General features: G+C 41.9%; 1 protein-coding gene across 2 annotated transcripts in view; it reads right to left on the bottom strand.

Moving 5' to 3' along the window:
• Positions 1-16,218, bottom strand: part of ARFGEF3 (ARFGEF family member 3) — a 182,658-nt gene that overhangs the window by 11,066 nt on the left and 155,374 nt on the right. For both annotated transcript variants that reach the window (XM_019029912.4, XM_063707892.1), the window contains 5 exons: positions 13,892-14,068; positions 12,548-12,662; positions 9,999-10,101; positions 9,618-9,749; positions 5,330-5,451 (listed from right to left, as the gene is read on the bottom strand). In XM_019029912.4, coding sequence (XP_018885457.2) covers positions 5,330-5,451; positions 9,618-9,749; positions 9,999-10,101; positions 12,548-12,662; positions 13,892-14,068 — 649 coding nt within the window. The remainder of the gene's footprint in view (positions 1-5,329; positions 5,452-9,617; positions 9,750-9,998; positions 10,102-12,547; positions 12,663-13,891; positions 14,069-16,218) is intronic.

Raw genomic sequence — 16,218 nt, 5'->3', positions numbered from 1 at the left:
CTACTAGGGAGGCTGAAGCAAGAGAATGGCATGAACCCGGGAGGTGGAGCTTGCAGTGAGCTGAAATCGTGCCACTGCACTCCAGCCTGGGCAACAGAGCAAGACTCTGTCTCAAAAAGAAAAAAAATTCCCAAAGCTATAGAATATAAGTTATTATGCCAAATTAATAGTTATCAAGATATCACAGATATCAGAGAGTTAACTGTGACATCAAAAGATATCACAGTTGAAGGGGGCTGGGAGGTCTTTTTGCCCTTGGGGACACAGAATATATTTTGGGTTTTCCTATGACCCATCACATGAGGTCAGATGTGGAATTTTCCATTTGTAGTGTCCTGTTGGCACTCAAAAAGTTGGGGTTAGGGATGCTCAACATGTACTATGTTTGCCAAACTTTTTAATTTGCCAATGTGGTTTTGGTTTACAGTTTCATTTCTTTTCACTGCTCTTATAATTTTATGAAAATAGTTGAGGCCATTATATGGCCAATTAATGCCCCAAACTGGATAACTATAAAATTATGACAACCGTTATTAATTTCAAAGTTCTAGCCATGATGTTAATAACATTTTGCTTTATGTCTATGACTTTGAATGTAAAAATTTGTGTAAGTAGGAAAAGTGCTTTTCTAACAGAAAATGACAAATCCTGCATAAATCTCAATGTTAACTTTGCCCTTTGTGTAATCCTCACTGAGGGAAAACACATTACTCTCAAGATGAAATGAGTAACAAAGGACGGTCATTCGAAAACAGTAACCTTTTAAAATAAATCGCTTTAACTTTTTTTGTGGTCAAATATACATAAAAGTTACTACTTTAACTTTTTGATGTACACAATTCAGTGATATTAAGTATATTCATAATGTTGCGTAACCATCACTGCTATCTATTGCTAAAACTTCCTCATAATTTTTAACAGAAACTTGGTACCCATTAAAAAACAACTCTCCATTTTCCCAGCCCCAGCTCCTACTTAAGCTACCAGTAAACCTGAATCCACACTCTTCTGAAAAAGAGGACTCCAAAAGCTACCACAGGATGCATACTAAAAAGGGAAATTTTTTACTGATCAAACAAGTCTGTCCCCCTGATAGCTAGAACATCCTCAAGGGACAGGACACTACCTTATTCATCTTCTTGTCCCCAGTAACCAGGAAAATGGTGAGAGTAGCATTCAGTAAGTCTCCAAGTGGAAGAAAGAAAGCAGGCTGGCTCTGAGTGCAGGCTGCCTGAAGGAAATGCTCCCCCTGAGAAATGGTTCTGACATTTGAACCCCACTCTCCTAGGATTCTGGATCCTTGGCAGGAAGCACCACCAGAGGGGTGAGTTTAATCAGTCTGGTGAAGGCATGAAACCCTTCGCTCACAACACTGTTTTTTATTACCTTCCCTGAGAAATGGAAAGCCATTTTCCAGCCAACAACACCTAAAGTCAGGCCAATGCAAAGCCATGTCTGAATTGTGGAATATCTTCATCCACCGAGATCATTTTTTGGATGCTTTGAGAGATACAGCTGTTAACTATGCATGTAAAAAAGGACAGCAAATTCCCTTTACGTTAGGTTTGGGTTAAAGGACGCAGTGACAAGAAAACAGAATGGGAGGGAAATAATACTGAAGAAATCAAAGTTTCAGAAAGATAAGTGAAACAATTTTATAGATATGCAATTCTTAATCATCTACGCTGACAGGAGACACAGATCTCAAACAAAATCAACAAATAACTTTCTAATTCAGCATACCCAAGGGTTTCAAGCTTTTTCTGAGCACACCTTTAAGAAGTCTGCCATCCTCCTGCTGCTTAAGGGCAAAGGAAAGCCAGCCTCCAGACTGGATAATTGAGAGTTAATTGCATAACAAGTGGTTGACTTAAAACATGCTAATATATATCTTAAAATGCTAATTAAGATTATGTGGATTGAGTAAAGCTTGGGGCTATCAATGTCAAGGCTATTAAAACAAACCCAAATCAACCAACCCAGGTTTCTCTATTTAAATGCTGTAATCTGGTTTTAGGATTACGTCTAAAGGATGGACCTGGCTAGCATATAATTTTCCACAGGTCTAACTCATCTTCCACTACATCCTATGCTAAACTAAGAATTGTCCCTGCAAATGAGAGTCAAATCTAAGAATGCAAAGCATACAGATTTTGGCTAAGAGCTCTTAAAGAATGTTAAGGAATGTCTTTGGCTCAGTGGGCAGTGGGATTGGTGAAAGAATTTAACATGCTTATTTTGTTTTGCTTAACTGCAGTGAGTGGGTAATTGCCTATTAAAAGTGCTAAGTAAATTTATGAGCCATGCTGGTATATTTTTAAACTGTAACCTTTTAAAACCAATAACATAAGGACATTAGGCTATTCTATGTTTTATTTATAATTTGAATGCAGCCTACTATTCCTTTTTCCTACTTTTACATCAAAAATATTTCAGCAAGAATAATTGGCTGAATGTGAATTAGAAATAGGAAAAAAGGAAGAAAAGAACTGAAATTCTGAAGTAAATCAATGCTTAAAGATGTCAAAGGATTGCACAATCTTTGGTATATAAAATAGATTAAAAATGACCAACACTTAAAAATTAGTGACTGGTGGTTGAGGGAAACGGGCTAGAATTGGTAGAGTTCTATTCCTGAAGTTGGGTGACAGGTTCACATTTATTTTTTATTCATGCTTCACAACTTTTGAACATTCCACATTTTTTTGGTATGTACCAATAACTGACCCCAAAAATTATTACCTAGAAATTTCACCCAGATGTTTGTTATATTAATCAAACTGACCTGCTAACCTGGCAAACTTTGTTTGTTGGTTTTTTGAGATGAAGTCTTGCTCTGCCATCCAGGCTGGAGTGCAGTGGCGTGATCTCGGCTCACTGCAACCTCTGCCTCCTGGGTTCAAGCGATTCTCCTGCCTCAGCCTCCTGAGTAGCTGGGATTACAGGCATGAGCCAGCACGCCTGGCCCAGCTAACTTTGGACAAATCACCCAGAGGTTGTGAAACGATACCAATTATCTTTGTTTGGGCTGCCGTTAACAAATACCATAGACTGGGTGGCTTACAAACAACAGCAATTGGATTCCTATAGTTCTAGAGGTTGGATATCTGAGATCAGACCTGGTGAAGGCCCTCTTCCAGAATACAGATGACCATCTTCTCCATGAATCCTCACACGGCAGAAAGAGGGCAAGGGAGCTGTCTCTTAAGGGCATGATTCCCATTCATGAGGGCTCCACCCTCATGACCAAATTTCCTCCTGAAGGTGCCACTGTCAGGCCTCTGAGCCCAAGCTAAGCCATCATGTCCCCTGTGACCTGCACGTACACATCCAGATGGCTGGTTCCTGCCTTAACTGATGACATTCCACCACAAAAGAAGTGAAAATGGCCTGTTCCTGCCTTAACTATGACATTATCTTGTGAAATTCCTTCTCCTGGCTCATCCTGGCTCAAAAGCTCCCCTACTGAGCACCTTGTGACCCCCACTCCTGCCTGCCAGAGAACAACCCCCCTTTTTCCTTTACCTACCCAAATCCTATACAATGGCCCCACCCCTATCTCCCTTCGCTGACTCTCTTTTCTGACTGAGCCCGCCTGCACCCAGGTGAAATAAACAGCCTTGTTGCTCACACAAAGCCTGTTTGGTGGTTTCTTCACACAGACGTGCATGAAAGCCACCTAACATCACACTGGGGGATAGGCGTAACCACATCAATGTGGGGGGACACATTCTGTCCACTGCAGCAACTCTGTCCTTGAAATGGGAAAGGGCAGAGGCCTTATGTTCAACCAAACCCAGTTTGTTTTTTGAGACAGAGTCTCGCTCTATCACCCAGGCTGGAATGCAGTGGCGAGATCTCAGCTCACTGCAGCCTCCACCTTCTGGGTTCAAGCGATTCTCCTGCCTCAGCCTCCTGAGTAGCTGGGACTACAGGTGCATGCCATCATGCCTGGCTAATTTTTGTATTTTTAGCAGAGACGGGGGGTTTCACCATGTTGGCCAGGCTGGTCTGAAACTCCTGACCTCAGATGATCTGTCTGCCTTGGGTCCTAAAGTGCTCGGATTATAGGCATGAGCCACTGCGCCCAGCCCAGAGCCAGTTTTGATTCTGACTCCACCTCTTTGCAGTTGTGTGTCCTTGGGCAAAGGACCCAAGCCTCTCTGTATGTGCCCTCAGGGGTGAAATGGGAGTAGGAATACCTATCCACTGTGTTTCATATACAGTGCTCAAATACTTAGTATTACTATTAACATGTCAGAAGTTTAAAAGTGGGAAATGTTGGTCATTGCCTTCATCTTCAAGTCTAAGAATATTTTTAAGGGAGGATGATAGTATTTAAAAAGGGCAAGTTTCTTGGGGCAGAGCATAGACCTTTTTGTCTCCCAATAGCCATTATTGTTCCTGGGGAGGTTTATGTGCTTCCCACTGAAACAATCAGAACCATGCCTCAATTTACTTTTTATTTTTTTAAATTAGACAAGGTTTTGTTCTGTTGCCCAGGCTGGAGTGCAGCGGCATAATTGTGGCCCCCTACAGCCTTGGCCTCCTGGGCTCAAGTGATCCTCCCACCTCAGCTTCCTGAGTAGCTGGGACTACAGGCATGCGCCATCATGCTTGGCTAAATTTTTATTTTTTTACTTTTTTGTAGAGATGGCTCTTACTATGTTACTCAGACTAGTCTCAAACTTCTGAGCTTAAGTGATCCTCCTGCTGTTCTGGGATTACAGTTGTGAACAACCATGCCTGGCCTATTTTTTTTAAGATTATAAGTGTATGACATTATGGGTTGGGCTGTCTTCCCCCACATTCCTATGTTGAAGTCCTAACCCCTGGTACCTCAGAATGTGACTATATTTGGAGAAGAGGTCTTTTAAGAGGTAATTAAGTCAAAATGAGGTCATGAGGGTTAGTTTTAATTAAATATGACTGGTGTCTCTATAAGAGGAGGAAATTCAGACATAGACCTGTACAGAGGAAGTCCATGTTAAGACACAGGAAGAAAATGGTCATCTACAGGTCAAGGAGATAGACCTTGGAGGAAACCTTCATATCTGACTTCTAGGCACCAGAACTGTGGGATATATGGTTCTGCTGTTTGAGTCACCCAGTCTGTGGTACTTTCTGTGGCAGCCCGGATAACCTAATATGTATGAAATGTGGGTAATTTGGTTACAAGGCTAACAGTTTTTATGAAAACCTTTGCTAAATGACTCCACAAATGTTTTCAGTATTTCTGGCCAAAGCTCAGATTACGATGTGTGAGAACTGGAAGTGAATGAACATTCTTATTTATAAGCACCCTATGAGTTGAGATTTAGGTACTTACCTTTTCTTGGTGTGTCCATTTGGTTTTTCATCAGGAGGCAGCTCAATAATGAGCTGGCAGGACTGAGCGTGGTCAAAGTTGTTTGGTGTCTTTGGTGAGCACTGGGTGTCCAGCATAAACACCTGTATGGGGGTGCAAAGGTACATTTCAGAACTCCAGTGTCCTCTGCTTGACCTGTCAGGGATCAGCTGGATGACCCTGGGCAAGTTGAGCCTCATCTATAAAATGCGGATAATGGTTTCCTATTTGATATGTTTGTTGACAGAGTTAATTGATATGTGTGTATTACATATGCAAAGCATTAGAACAGAGGAGTAAATAATCAGGGTTAGCCGTTGACACTAATACTAGCAATGCTACTAGTTCTACCATGTGACAATTCATTATACCCCAAATAGCAGGTATTGACACTTAATATTAACTACAAGTAAATAAAGAGCGGCTTTGTAAAAGATTATCTCTGATTTTTGAGTCTTTGGTATCATATTCAACACAGGGATGAAAAAGGAGTTGGGACTTCTGTCAGGATTACTGATGGTTACTGATAGGGCCACAGTGATTTACTAGGCATGGCAGATGTCACTAAGAAAATAGTGAGCACTTACTGGATCTCTGACCCAAATGATTTTCTTTTACATGACTTATAATACTTTCACTACTTTCCTCTGGAAATATTAGAATATATATATTTTTTGAGACAGGGTCTCACTCTGTTGTCCAGGCTGGAGTGCAGTGGTATGATCATGGCTCACTGCAGCCTCAACGTCCCAGGCTCGAGTGATCCTCCCACCTTAGACCCTCGAGTAGCTGGGACCACAGGTGTGTACCACTATGCCCAGCTATTTTTAAAAATTTATTCCTTTCTTTTTCAAGTTTTAAGTTTGGGGTCCATGTGCAGGATGTACAGGTTTCTTACATAGGTAAACATGTGTCATGGTGGCTTACTGCATAAGTCATCCCATCACCCAGGTATTAAGCCTAGCATCCATTAGCTATTCTTGCTGATGCTCTCATGCTCTCCCTCCCCCATTCCCCACAGGTGCCCAGTGTGTGTTGTTCTTTGCCATGTGTCCATGCATTCTCATCAATCAGCTCCCACTTATAAGTGAGAACATGCAGTGTTTGGTTTTCTGTCCCTGCGTTGGTTTGCTGAGGATAATGGCCTCCAGCTCCATCCATGTTCCTGCAAAGGACATGATCTCATTCCTTTTTATGACTGCATCGTATTCCGTGCACCACATTTTCTTTATCCAGTTTATCATTTATGGGCATTTGGGTTGATTCCATGTATTTGTTATTGTAAATAGTTCTGCAATGAACATACATGTGCATGTATCTTTATAAGAGAATGATTTATATTCCTTTGGGTATATGCCCAGTAATGGGATTGCTGGGTCAAATGATATTTCTGCCTCTGGGTCTTTGAGGAATCACCACACTGTCTTCCACAATGGTTAAACTAATTTATACTCCCGCCAACAGTATAAGAGCGTTACTTTTTCTCTACAACCTCACCAGCACCTATTGTTTTTTGACTTTTTACTAATAGCCATTCTGAGTGAGATGGTATCTCATGGTGGTTTTGATTTGCATTTCTGTAATGCAGTGATGTTGAGCTTTTTTCATATGTTTGTTGGCCGCATGTATGTCTTTTTTTTTTTTTTTTTTTTTTTTTTTTTTTTTTGAGACGGAGTCTTGCTCTGTCGCCCAGGCTGGAGTGCAGTGGCGCGATCTCGGCTCACTGCAAGCTCCGCCTCCTGGGTTCACGCCATTCTCCTGCCTCAGCCTCCCACGTAGCTGGGACTACAGGCGCCCGCCACCACGCCCGGCTAATTTTTTGTATTTTTTAGTAGAGACGGGGTTTCACTGTGCTAGCCAGGATGGTCTCGATCTCCTGACCTCGTGATCCGCCCGCCTCGGCCTCCCAAAGTGCTGGGACTACAGGCGTGAGCCACCGCGCCCGGCCGTATGTCTTCTTTTGAGAAGTGTCTGTTCAAGTCCTTTACCCACTTTTTAATGGAGTTGTTTTCTCCTTGTAAATTTAAGAGATGGAGTCTTATGGTATTGCCTAGGCTGGTCTTGCACTCCTGGGCTCAAGCAATCCTGCCTTGGCTGCCCAAAGTGCTGGGATTACAGGCATGAGCCACCATGCCTGGCAAGACTAGAATACTTTAAAAATATTTTCTTTCAAAATCTTGTAAGAATTATCAGATTTTTGAATAATGAGTTATTTTAAGAGTGAATACATAAGGAAAATTTGGGATTGAGGAAGAAATAGAGAAGTATTAAGAAGTGAAAGATGGGCCAGGTGCAGTGGCTCATGCCTGTAATCCCAGCACTTTGGGATGCTGAGGTGGGTGGATCACTTGAGGTCTGGAGTTTGAGACCAGCCTGGCCAACATGGCGAAACTCCGTCTCTGCTAAAAATGCAAAAATTAGCTGGGTGTGGTGGTGCACACCTGTAATCCCAGCTACTCAGGAGGCTGAGACAGGAGAATCACTTGAACCTGGAGGCAGAGGTTGCTGTGAGCCGAGATCACACCCTGCACTCCAGCCTGGGTGATAGAGCAAGTCTCAAAAAAGAAAAAACAAACAAATAACAACAACAGAAAAACAGAAAAAGAAGTGAAAGATTCACTAAACAGTTCTTGCTGTTCTTCTCCATTAATGATCTATTTCAGAAGATCCCATTGACTTTTTCATATTTTTGTTGTATGATTGGACAGGGTTGCAGAGACCACTGTGTGCACACGTGCAAATGCTTTAGCCAGACGTAACAACTGCATATTTGCAGAAGCTATCCCTTTGGAGGGCCACTTTCTTGGTTTCTCTGTTCTCACTTCTAGCTACACCATTGCTGCAGCAGCTACAATTGCCATGCTGCTAGAAGTGGCTCTTCATTGCAGCCTTACAACCTTTCTTCTGTCCCAACTTCTTCAGACTGGCCACGGAGGCTTCAGTGGGATGTGCTCCCTTCCTTCAGAACCAGCAGAATCATGAAGTCCCAGATGTCAGGCATGTGCTCAGCAGAGATGTGAGAAACTGAAGGTAGAAGGTTCTTGTCCCACTACCTCAGGACAGCTGGGAAAAGCCCCAAAGAAGCCAGACTTGGCTAAGAAACTTCTCAGCTGACTGAGTTCTTTACATGGGTAATCAGGGGATCCTAGATTATCAGTGTGCTAATAGAAAATTTTATTAAGAATTTAAACAGATCTGGTAGAGAAAAGGGGCCTTCTCTTTTGAGTATAACCTCCAACTCATTTCTTCAAATTTAACTCAAATGTGACAGTTCAATTACATTCATAAAACTTGTTTAATATTTTAAATACATATCATGCATACACATACATAGGCATATGCAAAATAGTTTCTTCATATGAGGACCCAATTCAGGCATGTCTGTTGCTATTACATGATGGAATATTTAGCCAGTCAATGGTTATTGGAGATTCAGTCCATTTCCCTTTTTCACTACTATGAACAGCATGGTTATGAATATATGTGAATTTGGGGATGGCATTTAGCAGGACTGCTGCTGAGAGTCACATCCAGGGTTTCCTAGCGGCAGACTGCCATGTCACTTAAGAGCTTAGGGTATATCTGTAGCTCGTGATACTACTGTATTCTTCTGATATTTCTGTGATTCAGTAACCTATTGATTCAACAAAGACATACTAAGCATCTTCTCTAGGCTTTGCTCTAAAAATACCAAGGTAAATATACAGAATGTGTTCTCTGCTCCTCAGGAGCTGACAACCAAATTTTGTGACTTCTTACACGTGTCTCAAGAAGGAAAAGCCATTGGTATATGATGATTCCTGCATGAGTGAATACACTTGAATTTTAATGTTACATTCAACTCAAATTTATTAAGCAACTTTTAAATGTTAAGTTCTGTGTTGTGAATGAAAGATATAAGAAAAAAGCCCAAATAAGTTTGCCATTGTTAGGCACTCATAGTCTAGCAGTAACAATAATAGTTAAGCAAATACTTATAGGTAGCTCAAGCAAGTTACGTATAAAGGACAGTGGCGAGGCTGCTGAAAGGGTTCTATTTGATCTGGGCACTGGAGGATGCAACAAACGAGATGATGGACAGGAGGTAATGCTGTTGATTGGGTTCATGTCATTTCTGGCAAAGAATGGTAGTGGCAAGAGTTGGGAGCTACAAGGTGTATGTCCCTCAGGGAATGAAAGGCAATTTGGTGATGCGAGACTTTCAAGGAAGGTCTCCCAACATGCATTTCGAGTTTCTAGAGCCCCTGAGATCAAAAGCCCCTGCCCTTACCTGCTGGGCCATGGCTCGGATGCGCCAGTACTCGGCCTCGGCACTTGGGGAGGAGGACGGGGCCGCCACTCGCACCTGGCAGCCTTCCCCGCTGAAGCTCTCCGTGCCGCTGTGGAAGCAGCCCAGCAGGTCCTGGGGAGAAACAGCAGATGCTCACTGAATGCATCCTGGTTCATGGGCCGGGCTCAGTTTTGGATCTGAGATCGTCACTGTGTCTGAGACAAAAGTACTGACCCAGCAACTTCTTTCTCACTCTCTGCAAGATCTAAAGTGAGACTGCCTGCTCAGAGGAGGCAGAACCCATGTGCCCAACATGGTAAGGGATCAGGAGCTAAAGATGGTTAGAACTGTGCCAGGAAGGGCTTCCTCCCAGTGATGTACCTTCACTGGCTTGAGTGTGGCAGAGAACGCATCTTGCAGGGCACAGCAGGCAAGCCTCCACATCTCCTCAGTGAACACAGGGCCCGCTGTCACAAGGACGTATCTGCCAAAAGAAACAAGTAAAGGAGTTTTTTTGTTGTTGTTGTTGTTTGTTTTTTTCAGACAGAGTTTTGCTCTTGTTGCCCAGGCTGGAGTGCAATGGCATGATCTTGGCTCACTGCAACCTCCATCTCCCGGGTTCAAGCAATTCTCCTGCCTCAGCCTCCCGAGTATCTGAGATTACAGGCATGCGCCTCCATGCCTGGCTAATTTTGTATTTTTAGTAGAGATGGGGTTTCTCCATGTTGGTCAGGCTGGCCTTGAACTCCCAACCTCAGGTGATCTACCCACCTCGGCCTCCCAAAGTGCTGATATTATAGGTGTGGGACACCGCGCCCGGCCACAAAGGAGTCTTGAATTCCATTTTGTTGCCACAAAATTTAGGCCATATGGGCTCATGCATAGGTTTAATCTGCAGCTCCCTGCCAAGTCTCCCTGTCTCTCAACCATCCAGTATTCCATTGTCAAAATACTACTTCCTAAACCATTTTAATATAGAAATATCAACGGATCCCCTCTACAAATAGGCCAATCATTAAACGTAGACTTGTATGCAAGACCGCATATATTCTGTAGTGATTTTTGGATTCTAGTTCCATTTTCCATCACTCCTCTACAAGCAAAACCAAACCCCAAACTCTTATCTCAATGCTATTTTGTTCTTCTGCTTGGAAAGTCCCCACCTCCCCCATGCCTGTCCACCTTGGAGGATGTGACCAGTGTCACTGCTACAACGAGGTCCTTGCTTCACTGTCACAGTTTTTCATGTGACCCGCTCTCCCATGTGCCTGGCTTATTTCACTTAGCATAATAACCTCCAGTTCCCTCTATGTTGTTGTAAATGACAGAACCCCCCCCCTTCCTTTTTTTTTTTCTTTTTTTGAGACTGAATCTCGCTCAGTTGCCCAGGCTGGAGTGCAGTGGTGCCATCTCGTCTTACTGCAACCTCTGCCTCCCGGGTTCAAGCAATTCTCCTGCCTCAGCCTCCTGAGTAGCTGGGACTACAGGCGCCCGCCACCACACCCGGCTAATTTTTGTATTTTTAGTAGAGACAGGGTTTCATCATATTGGCCAGGCTAGTCTCGAACTCCTGACCTTGTGATCTGCCTGCCTCGGCCTCCCAAAGTGCTGAGAATCCCATTATTTTTTATGGCTGAATAGTACTCCATTTTGTGTATGTACCACATTTCCTTTATGCATTCATCTGTTGATGGCCACTGATACAGTTTGGCTGTGTCCCCACCCAAATCTCATCTTGAATTCCCATGTGTTGTGGGAGGGACCCAGTGAGAGGTAACTAAATCATCGGGCGGGGTCTTTCCCCTGCTGTTATAGTGAATAAGTCTCATGAGATCTGATGGTTATAATGAGTTCTCCTTCAGCCAGTCGTATAGTTGCAGTCCAAGTCTGAAAGCCTGAGAACGGGGAGATGTAAGTACAGTCCAGGGGCAGGAGAAGATTGATGTTCCAGCTCAAACAGTCAGGCAGGCAAAGTACCCTCTTACTTGGCCTTTTTGTTCTATTCAGGTCTTCAACTGATTGGACAAGGCCCACCCACATTAGGGAGGGCCATCTGCTGTGTTATCTCCACCAATTCAAATGTTCTTCTCATCCAGAAACACCCCCAGAGACACACCCACAATAATGTTTGGCCAAATGTCTGGGTACCCTGTGGCCCTGAGCAAGCTCTCTCTTTGCCTGCCACCATCCATTAAGATGTGACTTGCTCCTCCTTGCCTTCCGCCATGATTGTGAGGCCTCCCCAGCCACGTGGAACTGTAAGTCCATTAAACCTCTTTTTCTTCCCAGTCTTGGGTGTGTCTTTATCAGCAGCATGAAAATGGACTAATACTGATACTTAGGTTGCTTCCAAATTTTGACTATTGTGAACATGGGAGTACAGCTATCTCTTTGATATAATTATTTCCCTTCTTTGGAGTATATACCCAGCAATGGGATTGCTGATTGTATGATACCTTTATTTTTAGTTTGAAGAGTCTCCAAACTGTTCTCCATAGTGGTTGTACTAATTTGCATTCCCACCAACAGTGTATGAGGGTTCCCTTTTCTCCACATCCTCTCCAGCATCTGTTATTACCTGTCTTTTGGATAAGCTATTTTAGCTGGGATGAGATGATATCTCATTGTACATTCAATTTGCGTTTCTCTTACGATCACTGATGCTGAGCACCTTTTCATATACCTGTTTGCCTTCTGTATGTCTTTGAGAAACTGAACCAGAATACTTTGTATAATGTCTTATACAATACACATTTGCTGACTGAACACTGAAATGAAGAATTATTAGCACATAGTTATTTTTAATTACAAAAGTCTACTTACAGAAAGCAATCCAAAAAGTCGATTCCTACCACAAAGACAATTTAATTTCTTTAGATTTTTAAATAAAAACTCCAGCTTTGTGGAGAGTCAGGAAAGCATTTCCTCACCTAATACAGGAGCAGCCCACTCTGGAGATGGTTTCAGTGGGCTTGGCCACACAGGCGACCAGCAACTCAAAGAGGTCCTTCAGCATGGTATTGATCATGCTCTCGTACCTGATATCTATGGGAAACAGCAAAATCACAGTTTCACGCAGCTCTAGTGTAAAGGGATAGATTGAAATGGCCATCTACAGCAACAGAGGCAAGTCTGAATGATAAGCAAATATCTGGGAAAAAGAAATAGAACAATGAGAAAAATGGCCATATCCTCCTCCCGACCCCGCCAAAACCCAGTAAAACAATAATTTTCTTGGATTTTTACCCAATTTCAGCATGTTTCATCCACTTCTACAGAAATAAAAATGAAATATGCAGTTCACTTTTATGTGTTGCTGTATCACAGTCTCACACTGTGCAAAGCAATGACCCGGCCAGGAACATGTGGCTACCCTTAGGGATATGGTTACCAGTTACCACCTACATGTGGAAAAACTCACTTGTTTTCTTTCACAATTGGTGTTCTTTTTTGGCAGGGTAAATTGTCCTTGCTAAACTTAATAGAGACACAGTTTCTTTTATTAGCTTTGTTAGTCTCCCCTGGGGTCAACATCCTCCTTAGTTTCTCTGTCCTCTCCAGCAAGGGAACCTCTTCCCTTACACCATGATATGCCAGTCCTTTGAGTTATAAGCTCTGTGGGTAGCAGCAATGTTTCTTCTGCTCCCAGACACCCAGATCTTCACACATGTGGCTCCACTGGGACCACAGTGAACACATCCCCTGCCTCTAGGTCCCTCTCCATCTGCTGACTTCAGCATACTGTCCATCCCACACTTTCACAGCCTTTACAAAGTGCCATCAATATTAAGAAATTTCTCTTCATCCCTAGCCTGTTAAGCTACTTCTTGCCCACAATGGAAGCCTTTTCTAAAACCCTGCCTCCTCCATTTAGCCTCCCCAGATGAAGCAGGGTGACAGGATATACCCCCTACCCCCCCACAGGCTACGGGGATATTGCTTCTTTTTTTTTTTTTTTTTTTTTAATATACTTGAATTTGCCTCCCTTCTCCTAATGCACAGGTACCCCAGACCTCTTATTAGGTATTTTATTTTCTACCACACATATATTTTGAGCATTCGGTTTGAAAATTTTGTAGAAGACACATGGGCATGAATTTTCTCTTTGAAAATCTATTAGAAGGCTGGCACTGACCATGTTGTTCTATTTTAATAATTCCCAGGACAAAAACCCTGCATTCATATTTGCATTAGGTATTTACTACACCGTTTTAGCTGACGGTGCTGTCTACCAAAGAAATACCCAGAATGAACTGCTCTGGCACTTCAGATACCTGAATGTAGAAAGCTTTGAATGTGCTCCACCACCAGCTCACAGGACAGACCAATAGCGTGCTTGAAATTGGCAGAGGCCATATCCCAGTAGGAATGGTCTTTATGGCTCCGGCGGAGCCAAAGGGACATCACAGGAAGGAGGAGGTGAACCACTGCATAGATACCAAACCCTGGTCCTGAAAAAGAAAAGTCAGCATAGCAACAACCTGTAATAAAAGGGAAGCTCTTTGCCTCCACCTGGCATTGTTGATCTCTTTGGAAGGATCCCTACATTTGCTGTGAAAGTGCAGGGAAAAAGAATTTACTGCTGATGGGGGAATATATGGTCTTCAGTGGCATTTTACCTTTTTGTTTCTGCGGGGTTTTAGTTATGTGAGCAATATGTGAATGTACTCCTAAAACATTCAAATATTGCTGGTAAAGCTAAAATATCACCTGGTCAACTCCTAGGACCTAAATGTAAACACACAAATACACATGTGTGTATAAGAAAATACCCTTTGAAATCATACATTTATGAAATCTAACTACATGGGGAAATATTTTATATAAAGCAGATAATGTAAACTTCGGTCTGCATACTCTTTTTTTTTTTTTTTTTTTCACTTAACAATAGTGTTAGAGCTGGCCACAGTAGTGTACACCTGTAATCTCACCTACTCTGCAGGCTGAGGCGTGAGGATTGCTTAATTAAGCCCAGTAGTTTAAGACTAGCTTGGGCGACATTGTGAAATCCCTTCTCAAAAAAAAAAAAAAAAAAATTAGCTGGGCATTGTGGAGTGCTGGTAGCCTCGGCAACTTGGGAGGCTGAGGTGGAAGGATCGCTTGAGCCCAGGAATTTGAGACTGCAGTGAGCTATGATCACACCACTTGCTCCAGCCTGGCAAGACCTCCATTTCGCAGAAAACCCCAAAAGTGTTAGAGATTATTCTTTGTCAGCAAATTTGGATATTCCTCATTTTTATTGCCACATACTATTTCTATCGTATTTACGTCATCAGTTTACTTATCCATTTCCTTACTGATGAATATTTAAGGTGTTTCTAATTTTTTTGTTTTATAGACTATGCTATAATGAAAATCATTGTGCTTCTTTGTTCAACATTGTGGAAATGTTGATGAGTTTTTGAAGTTATGATTACAAAAGCAAAGCATCCATTTTATAATAAACATGGAAATTACATGAGAACACAAAAGAAAAAACTCATCTAGAGATAATCACATTTTGATGTATTTCCTTTTAGGACTTTTTGAATGCATGTGTGTTTGTATTTATAATTGCATAAAATTTCATATAGTTGAGATTGCACTCCATAGTATGTGCATTTTAACATAATGCTTTGTAAGTAATTATTCACATCATTAAATATTATTCACAAATATTAATTTTAACGCCTGCAGAATATTTACATGCTTTTACCACAATTAACTGCTTCCCATTTAGGGTGTTCATAATTTTTGGTATTCAAGATGTTTCAGCAAACATCTTATATATACAATTTTGTCTTTATTATTGATAATTTCCTTAGATGACAGGCTCCTAGGAACAAAAGTGGATTAAATGCTCTTCGCACACATTTAGTGGCAATCAGTGTGAAAGCAGAAAATGGTACTGATGAGTAAAACAGATTTAGAAATAGTGGTTTGCAATTCTATAAAATACCTACTTATTCTTTGATGGAAGGCTTTTAACTTTTTAACGTGGCAGTATCTATGGTGTTTTTAAAAAATTAATATAAACTTTGCTATAGATTTTGAAACAGTATCAATTATCAAGTCTTCATTATAATGAGTACAGACCTCCTCTTAGTAAGAAAGTGGCTTCATTTAGGGTCTGATTGTTAGTAAAATACTTAAATTTCTATTAAAAAAGTTTCTTTGATCTTGAGAAATTGGGATGTATAAATGTATATACTAAAATTGATTAATTCACAACAAGAAATAAATTCCTAAAAGTCATTCTTTTCTCATACTCTCAGGGTCCTTGTACTAGGCAAGGACTAAATGTCTTTTTCCAAATCTAATCACCTATGACCCTTACACAAACGGGGTGTTGCTGCCTTAATACTGCATATAGCTGAAAGTGGTTTATATTACTGGAAGACCCAGTAAGCCCAACCAACAGCCCAAGGGCCAAGAGCATGTGACTGTGAGATCCTGCCACAAAGGAAGGTTGTGACCATGGAAATAGCAAAGCCAAATGGCTGTTGGAGACGCTGATACCATAGCCTTGGTCTGAGTAATGTGGAGCTCCTACACATCCAACTAACTGGCCACCACACGATACTTGTAACCAGACTTCTAGGAAGACATGTAAACAATACAC

Source organism: Gorilla gorilla, chromosome 5 (genome assembly GCF_029281585.2).
Source record: "Gorilla gorilla gorilla isolate KB3781 chromosome 5, NHGRI_mGorGor1-v2.1_pri, whole genome shotgun sequence".
In the NCBI taxonomy this organism is placed as follows: domain Eukaryota; kingdom Metazoa; phylum Chordata; class Mammalia; order Primates; family Hominidae; genus Gorilla; species Gorilla gorilla.
Note: the sequence above shows the minus strand (reverse complement) of the source record. Positions and strands in the feature narration are given on the sequence as shown.